The sequence below is a fragment of the Garra rufa genome, chromosome 14 (assembly GCF_049309525.1).
Source record: "Garra rufa chromosome 14, GarRuf1.0, whole genome shotgun sequence".
Lineage (NCBI taxonomy): Eukaryota > Metazoa > Chordata > Actinopteri > Cypriniformes > Cyprinidae > Garra > Garra rufa.
In genome coordinates this window covers 39351891-39361371 of record NC_133374.1, presented here as the reverse complement: position 1 = coordinate 39361371, position 9481 = coordinate 39351891, and the positions used below count along the sequence as shown (strand labels likewise).

Sequence of the window (9481 nt, the reverse complement as noted above, 5' to 3'; positions counted from 1 at the left end):
TTACTCAGATGACTTTCTGCAGCTTCTGTCACACAGGAAACAAAAGGCAGTTGATGAGGAGGATCCCAACCCCCCAGAGCTTCCAAGTCAATATAGAGCATGCTGTCATATCCTTCTCAGAGCCAAGACCCGCCACCAGGTCCTGTCCAGCTTGTTGGGAACTCTGGCTTCAAACACTTCCCTGACCGTTCCTTTTTACCTTTTTACTTACTTAAACAAAGCATGCAATCCAATTGCAACAAAGGTTTGATGGATTGCATCAACCCATTTAAAAGCTTCACAAGGTGTCTATGACAAATGCTGGCAATAGAACTGTTAAAGATCATAAATCAATATGAAAAATAGACTAGTTAATGATTTAGTTAGAAGTTATTCCTGGGATTCTGTGCCTTTTGTGTCCCCAGTAAAGAACATTGTGTTATTGCCTTAGAATTTCTAACAACATACATTTTAAAGTCGTCTTTGACATGAATAACATTTAATCATATTTAAAGGGATAGTTCACCCAAAAATGAAAATTTGATGTTTATCTGTTTACCCCCAGGGCATCCAAGATATAGGTGACTTTGTTTCCTCAGCAGAACACAAACAAAGATTTTTAACTCAAAGCATTGCAGTCTGTTAGTGATTTAATGGCAGTGGACGGGCACCATACCTTTGAAAGTAAAAAAAAAAAAAAAAAAAACATGCACAGACAAATCTAAATTACACCCTGCGGCTCGTGACGATACAGTGACATCATAAGACAAGAAACGATCGTTTTTTTTTCTGCAACGGTTTGAGTTTAAAAAATCTTCGTTTGTGTTCTACTGAGGAAACAAAGTCATCTACATCTTGGATGCCCTGAGGGTAAGCAGACAAACATCAGATTTTAATTTTGGGGTGAACTGTCCCTTTAAGCTTTTTTGGTAAACAATTCTAAACATTTTACAGCATTTTAAACCACCAAATATCACCCTTATTCCATGTCCAGTTTTCGATGTCTTCTGGACATCATAATGCATTTTTTTCAAATCAATTCTTGTGTAATTATCATAGGGAGATGTAACACACATGAAAAATATTTTGGTCAATCTTAGGTATGCATATTTAAGGATCCATTTACTAAATGTGTTCAACCTGTTGATTTTCTGACTTTGAGTGGACACAGAGTGGACATTTTGACTTAAAATCTGCCATTAGAAGTAAGTTAGACTAACACAGAAGGTCTGTCAAATTAAGAATTAAATATTTTTTACTGCCACTTTTACAAATAAGAATTTCTGTTTACTCTTTTTCATATTCCCCTTAAAGGAGTAGTTTACTTTCTTGACGACTGAAGAAAAAAGACATAAATATCTTGGATGACAAGGGGCTGAGTAAATTATCTGTAAATTGTTGTTCTGAAAGTAAACTACTCCTGTAACAGGATTGGCATGTTAAAGTTGACCACATCGAACTGGAAAGATAAAATAAGTAAAAATGGACAATTAACAATACAAAGACCCAGGTGTTTTCCCTCTAATGAAATGTTGTCGGCCTATTTCCTTTTTCCAACTTTCATTTAAAGGGCCCCTAGTTGAATATAACAGGGTGGACAACATTTTGAGGAACAAGCTAAAAACCTTTATAACTATTACTACTACTACTACTGCTTTATAAAATTATTATTATTATTATTATTATTATTATTAATATTTTAATGAATTTAATACTTGGAAATATATTTGTATTACTATTTCTAATATACCAAACAATGTGAAAAAAAAATCTTAATCAACATTAAGTGTTGTATTCATCATCAAAATAGAAAAAATATTTGGCGATTTAAAATGCTATGAAATGTTTAGAATTATTTTTTTTAAATGTGTAAATATTAAAGGTCAAAAGATGTTATTTAGTCAAAGGCAACTTTAAAATTGATGTTGCTAAAAAAAATTTAAGGCAATATCATGATCATTACTTTTTGGTGCTGGGGATGCTGGTTTATGCTGGTCCTTGACCCGCAACATGACCAGCATAGACCAGCAAAGGACCAGCATAAACCAGCTAAAACCAGCATCTCAGCACCAAAACATACCTAACCAGCATATGCTGTTTTTTTTTTTTTTTTTTTTTCAGCAGGGATGACTCAAAACTAAACCGTGTTTGTTAGAACAGCTGTTGGATTTTACAGTGCAACCTGACGGTCACTTTGGCTGAGTTTACCAACACATGTAAATGGCAGGGGTATTAAGAACAGGCCTATTTTAAAGAAAGCCGGCACCTTTATTTAAGGTTTTTAAGACTTCGGTATTAGATGTTTTAAATAATTGTCGAAACACCGGGTAAATCGATGGTCCTGTGGTATTCAAAAAGCGGCGCGCATGGTTGCTTCATAGCGGAACGCGACGTCATCGCGTCTGGACATGTGTTGAGGTTGTTAGGAGCGCACTGTGACGAAGAGAGCCGGTAGTTTCACTTCTCTCGGAAAAAACCCTTTTTTTAGGGAACGCCCGTTAAATATGTTTTGTGCAGTTTAACTGAACTTTCAGTTTCGATTTTAGAATTGCCGCAGTAACAGCGAGGCTTTGTTAAGCAGATAGGTTTAGTGCGCAGTGGCATTTTGAGATTGTGATTACGTGCGTTTTCTCATGACTCCAGCTCAGATTTTGGTTTTACATGTTGGTATTGTTTAGATGCAAGCGATGAAGTCAGTGCTGTGGGCTTTTGTGACGGCTTTGATTGCGTTACAGCGGGCCGAATGTCTCCAGAGGACCTATTATATCGGCATAAGAGAGGAAGACTGGAATTACGCACCGACTGGCAGAAACCTTATCAATAACCGAAGCATTGAGCAAGATGAGTAAGTTCGTTTACAAACAGAAAAATAACGCATATCTACAGTATTTGTAAGTAACAGGCGTAGCCTACTTGGCGACTTTTCAAAATAATTTTAATAGGCATAGGCGATTATTAATCAACACAGCCTAGGGCTACTAATTCATACTCATTTTTATATGTGAATAAAGCTTCTTGCGAGTCCATGATGATGTAGGCTAACACTTTTAAAGCTCGTATTTGAGGTTACATGGACTCTGAACTGTACACCGTAATAAAAACACCATATTCTCAATGTATGATTTATGAATATTACAATTAAATCCCTTCCTTTAACAGACACGCATCGGTTTTTCTGTCGAAAGGCCCTACCCGGATTGGGAGTGTTTATAAAAAGGCATTGTACAGGCAGTACACAGATGAGTCTTATTCCCAAGAGATACCCAAACCTAAGTGGCTGGGCTTCCTCGGACCCATTTTGCGGGCTGAGGTCGGTGATGTCATTGTGGTGCACCTGAAGAACTTTGCAAGCAGACCTTATTCTCTCCACCCTCATGGAGTGTTCTATGAGAAGAATTCAGAAGGTCGGATATATATGATCTCTCTATCAATTCATTTACCTATTTTTCCACATCCTGTCGTTCTGTTAATCTAGCTGTCTTTTTATGTTTATCTTTGAGTTACAACAGCAGTTTAGAGTCTCTTGACACACATCCCATAAACCAGTAACAGAGCAATAAATGAAAAGTGTGCAGAAACGTGTCAAAAAGCAAGTTGTTGCTGTCACTCATTATCCCTTGCATATGCAGAAAACTTAAGTTTTAAAAAAAAAATGTCACTATTGAAATAAGCTCTTTAATATGATAACCTTAGTACAACATCTCTGTTTTTATCCATGTAACAAATTAACATGTCTGTCACCAGTGGCGGACTGGCCGTCTGGACGTTCGGGAGAATACCAGAACGGCCGCTGCAACAGGACGGCCGTCGGCCTCTGTGCAGCAGCCGTCACAGTTTTTTCTTCTATTTTTTTGCTCATAATTTACTGTTGTTCTATGTCAAGATCGATAGGTGGCAACAATGCGCTTACAAGCCCATAGATGCGCAAGGCAAGCTCACTCGTCAATGCTTGTCACTCAACCGTTTACAAGTGCATGTGGGAGAAAGAACATGGATACTGCAGGTTTTGGTAATAGAGAAAAAAAAGGAAAGAAAAGGGTGTGAAGGAGGAGGCTGCGGCCGCAGCAGCACAGGGACATAGAGATCAGGGACAGGTGCAGGAACAGGGGGAAGTTCCCCAGACAAGTGCAGTGAAACTCGGCATGAGAGGAGGATCATTAGTGTTATTTCCTAGGTAATCTGACTTTAGCAAATGTAATTTCAGGTTGCTACATTTTTATCTATTCCCCAATTAAATAAAACTATTGCAGTTTTTACAGTTAGCTATAAAACACGATATAAACATGCCACTGCATTAACATGAAGGCAGAAGACATATTTAACTAAACCGTTTTTGTGCACACTGCAAAAACTCCATCTAATCAAGTCAAAAAATCTTGTTTCCTGCTAAAAAAGTATTTTTAAACTTGTTACTTATATACTAAGCAAGAGTATAAGGTGTTAGATTATTAATCTTATATTGAGTATATATGCCTTATTTTTAGAATTCTTGTGATTTGTCTTATTTCATTGGTAGATTATTTCACTTAAGTTAAGAAATTTTCGACTAAAATCAAGTATTTTAAGGGTTAGGTTAGTCGAAAGCTTCTTAAATTAAGTGAAATAATCTGCCAATGAAACAAGAATTTGCTAAGAATTCTCAAAATAAGACAAATATACTCAAAATAAGATTAATAATATAACCTCTTCTGCTCTTGCTTAGTATATAAGTCTCAAAAGAAGATCAAAAATACTTTTTAGCTGTAAACAAGATTTTTTTTTTTTTGACCTGGTTAGATGAAGTTTTTGCAGGGCCGAATTTTTTGCACAAATAAATAAAGAGATTAGTAAGTAAATATAGTTTAAGATTGCATGCCATTTCTACCATTTGTTTTTGTAGGTTTTAGGTAGTCACCTCATCTGCATTTTTTTTTTAGCAGAGAGACATTAAAGAGGGCTGTTCTGTGAGTATTCTACACTATGCTTTTAGTCAAAATCAGAGATAATGCTATAATTTTGAAGGTAAAACATCATGGGTTAAGATTTAAGTATTTTGAGACCCGTGTCGGCTGCTGATTAGCTTTCACACACATCTGTTGTTGTGGGCTGAGCTGAGTCAAAGTCCAGGGCTGTTTTTTAGTCCCAGTCCGCCACTGTCTGTCACTCATGATCTCTTGCATATGCACAAAACTTAAGTTTTTTTTTTTTTTTTAATATGTCACTATTTAAATAATCTCTTTAATATAACCTTGGTACAACATCTTTGTTTTTATCCTTGTAACAAATTAACATGTCTGTCACTCATTATCCTTTGCATTTGCACAAAATGCATTTTTTTTTAAATATGTCACTATTTAAATTAGCTCTTTAATATAATTGGATAACAGCATTTTTGTTTTCATACATGTAACAAATCAACAAGTAACTTCCTCAGTAGTTTCTACAAGATTTTTTGAGTTTTCAGATTGTTTGTTTGTTCATTTATTTATTTATGGTTGGTTGAGTTTATCTTTACAGTGTCTATTTCCTGCTAATTACTTGACCATCACTGGCCAGGCCAAGTTACTGAATAGGCATTATTGTGTAATCCTATGTTAGTCATGCTTGTGATGACAGTATTGTAAATATTTCTGATTGAGTTTAGCTTCTATAAAAATCTGTGTGAACTAAGAAGAAAGGTTGAATTTTTATACTAAAAGGGCAAGAAAAATTCATTTCCCTATCAATACTTAACTGATACTGCGTCGCTAGATGCTATTTTCTTGTTAAGTCTGACGTGGCGTCACCGCTCTATCAGATGCCATGAGAAAACAACAAATGTCGCTAATATACACTTACAATGTGATATAATACTATGAAAAAAGGTATAATCCTCCCCTTCAACTCCATACCAAAATCCCAGATTGCCAGATAATGAAAATATAAATATAAATAAATAAATAAATATAAATATTATTTGTTTTTAGGACACTTTGAGCACGGATACTGTAGTGTACATTGTCATTTTAAAAATATTTAGCTTAAATGTTTAATATGAATAAAGAGTGCTCATAAATGGCGGTTGAGATAGTATTCTCAAGGAAATAAATTGGGGCTTGGACCCGGAAACAGCATTCGTTGGACCCGCATTATGTCATCACTTAACAAGTGGATAGGGAAAACTGCTTTTTCCCAGTTAACTGATGCCTTTTTTAATAACGCATTGACATACTGCACAGGTATTGGTTTGTGCAGTAAATAAGAAAGTTCGAGTTCGATCTATGCTCTATAAGCCTTACTGCCGTTGACCAGCCTCACGGTGGATCAAGCTGAACCAGCAACCTTTCTGCTCTGATTTTCAGCGTCTTCAACAGCTGTTTTCAGTGTGCAGCAGCTCCAATTCTACAAGCTATTTCCACGGCGTTGTTTTAAATGCCGCACCGTTATTGCAGCTTGTGCAGGACTCCCCTGTACGCTGATTACTGTTCTCATTGCAAGAACATGAGTCTTGCCTCTCTGCCCTTGTGGATCACATTTTTTTCAGTCCCCCATCCAACCCATTTTGTGAGGAAAAAACAGTGGGGCGCTCAAATGTGAGTGAGCTCACGCTGGCTCAGGTCCCGCGTGCCTCACCCTCTTCACAAAGAGAGGCTTCTCTCGTCTTGTTCACTCACTCAGACCAGTGTTCCTCTGCCAGCATGAAGATAATCCTGGAGATGATAGTATGTCATTGGTGACCTCAGACACAGAGGATCTGTCTGAGTCAGTTAACAATTTTTGGCTTCACCTCGCCCCCCCTACATGGGGCTTGCCTACAATCATGATGGTTCTTAAGAGTTCCCCCTTAGAGCCTCCACAATAGGCTGACATTCGGCCTGTCTCATTAAAAACTGCCCTGCTACTAGCTTTAGCATCGGTTAAAGGTTCTATAGAATGAAAAACTGTATTTTCCTTGGCATAGTTTAATAATAACCGTTCTGTACATGGACATGACATACCGTGAGTCTCAAACGCCATAGTTTCCTCCTTTTTATATAAATCTGGTGTTTGCAAAAGTTCACTGAAAAATAGGCTAATCCTATCATAACAGACTATTATAATCACAATCATTAATAGTTACGCCCCCAATATTTGCATAGCCAAATCATCAGAAGTTCTGCAGGCAGGCTATTGTAAAAAAAAAAAAAACTAAGCGAGGACAATAGCGAAAATTGCAGATCACGGGAATAAATGTTATGTGCAGGAGATGTTAAGTGCAGGGATGGGTTGGTGTCTGTACTCAGAAAAGGAATAAAGAGTGCTCATAAATGGTGGTTGAGATAGTATTCTCAAGGAAAATAAGTTAAGGCTTGGACCCGGAAACAGCGTTCGTTGGACGCGCATTATGTCATCACTTAACTAGCGGATAGGGAAAACTCCTTTTTCTCAGATAACTGAAGCCTTTTTTAACAACACAGTGTAACTGCACGGGTATTGGTTTGTGCAGTAAATAAAAAAAAGCCAATTAGGCAGAGGAACTGCAGGAGCCAATGATCATGAATCCCGCCAGAACCTGCCACCTCCCCTGTACGCTGATAACTGTTCTCATTGCAAGAACATGAGTCTTGCATCTCTGCGCTTGTGGATTGCATTTTTTTCAGCCCTCCATCCACCCCAACCCTTTTTGTGAGGAAAAAACAGTGGAGCGCTCAGATGTGAGTGAGCTCACGCTGGCTCAGGCCCCACATGCTTCACTCTCTTCACAAAGAGAGGCTTCTCCCTTCTTGTTCGCTCACCCAGACCAGCGTTCCTCTGCCAGCGTGAGGATGATCCTGGAGATGACAGTATGTCATTGGTGACTTCAGACACAGAGGATCTGTCGGGATCAGTTAACACTTTTTGGCTTTACCTCGCCCCCCTACATGGGATCGTCTGACCTTCGGCCCATCTCACTGAATACTTCCCTGCTACTAGCTTTAGCATCCGATATGTGAGTAGGAGATTTACAGGCGTTCTTGGTGAGCCCTGTCTGCCTTGAGTTTGGACCGATGACTCCAAGGTCAAGCCAAGGCAAGGTTTTGTACCTAAAGCGCTACCACCACAAAGAGGCACAAAATCACTTTCCAGAACATTTTCGATCCCCGTTCCTGAATGCAAACTCCCTGACAATTTTCAAGCGACTGCTGAAAACTCATTTCTTTCAACACTATTTGACTAAAAAAACAAACTTTTTTATATTCCTCCCTTTCTAGCTTATACTCATCTAAACAATGCCTGAATCTGATATAAGCTATTATGAGCACTTCCTTTGTTGATCTGCCTCTTTAGGATCAATCGCTTGTATGGCACTTTGGATAAAAGTGTCTGCTAAATTAATAAATGTAAATGTAATGTAACATCTAGGGGGTGGAGATGGGTGGGTTCAGGGATCAGGGGGTGGAAACAGGTACGTTTAGGTATGTGTAAGATGGGAGAAGTTAGATCTAGATCCAACCTCGCCCCCTGGATCTTGTGTTCTGCAGTAAGGACCATCTCGCTTCCTCCCTCAGAGGAGGACCAGGAGTTAAATTTGCTCTGTCCTGTCAGGGCCCTGAGAAGTTACATTGAGCGTTCTGCCCAGGCGTGGTCTAGTGGGGTAGCCAGCTGTTTTAGGTTTTACAACTTGGATATCCCTGCCTAACAGGCTCGGGTCCATTCTGCTTAGTAGTTAGCAAGGGACTTTGACCGTAGCATGTTCACAACCACTGGGATTACCTGGCTCTTTTACTCTTCTGGCCCCAAGGTTAAGCCCATCTGGACAATCATTCTAAATACCTAGGTGCTTGAGACATGTTCACATTACAGTAGTTCCTCTACCTTCCCACGGCGTGATTGTACTGGTTCCCCATAGTGTCTAGCGATGCAGTACGAGTGAAGTATTAAAAGGGAACATGCTCGGTTGCTAACATAACCTTGGTTCCCTGAGATATGGGAACGAGTACTGCATTACTACACACATAGCATAGCAATTGACATCTGGCCCAGCTCTGGGCCAAGCAGTTACACTCAGCCCAAATGCAGCAAAGAATTACACCCCTTGTGTGGCCCAGATCTGGACTACAGACATGAGCCATACATGACTGGCCCAAATCTCAGCCAAATAGTAACTTATAACCAGCCCTGAACTGGGCCAGAACATGTTTTAATAGTGCTACCCAATCTCAGCCTTCAGTTAACCACATAGAGACCATGCCGTTCTAGATAGCTGCGCGACCCTGTGTTGTAGCTTCAGTCGAATTAACCTGAAGATCCTATGCCAGAATGCCTGCTTATATGGCAGGATTCATGATCATAGGCTCATGCAGCTCCGTGGCCTCGTCATTGGTTTGTTTTTTTTATTTACTGCATGAGCCAATGGCCGTGCAGTTACACTGCGTTATTAAAAAAAGGCTTCATTATCCCCATAGCGTCTAGAGACACAGTACCTGCATTCCTGTATCTCAGGGAATCAAGGTTACGTTAGTAACCGAGTATGTTTTCCATGATGCAGTATGTCCCCTTTAAAGATGTTTTCCAATTAGTCAAA

At 39.0% G+C, this 9481-nt stretch overlaps 1 protein-coding gene across 2 annotated transcripts in view; it reads left to right on the top strand.

The window, feature by feature from the left end:
- Nucleotides 1-2400: 2400 nt before the first annotated feature.
- Nucleotides 2401-9481, top strand: part of hephl1a (hephaestin-like 1a) — a 29678-nt gene continuing 22597 nt past the window's right edge. For both annotated transcript variants that reach the window (XM_073817598.1, XM_073817597.1), the window contains exons 1-2: nt 2401-2824; nt 3139-3383. In XM_073817598.1, coding sequence (XP_073673699.1) covers nt 2658-2824; nt 3139-3383 — 412 coding nt within the window. In that variant the 5' untranslated portion in view covers nt 2401-2657. The remainder of the gene's footprint in view (nt 2825-3138; nt 3384-9481) is intronic.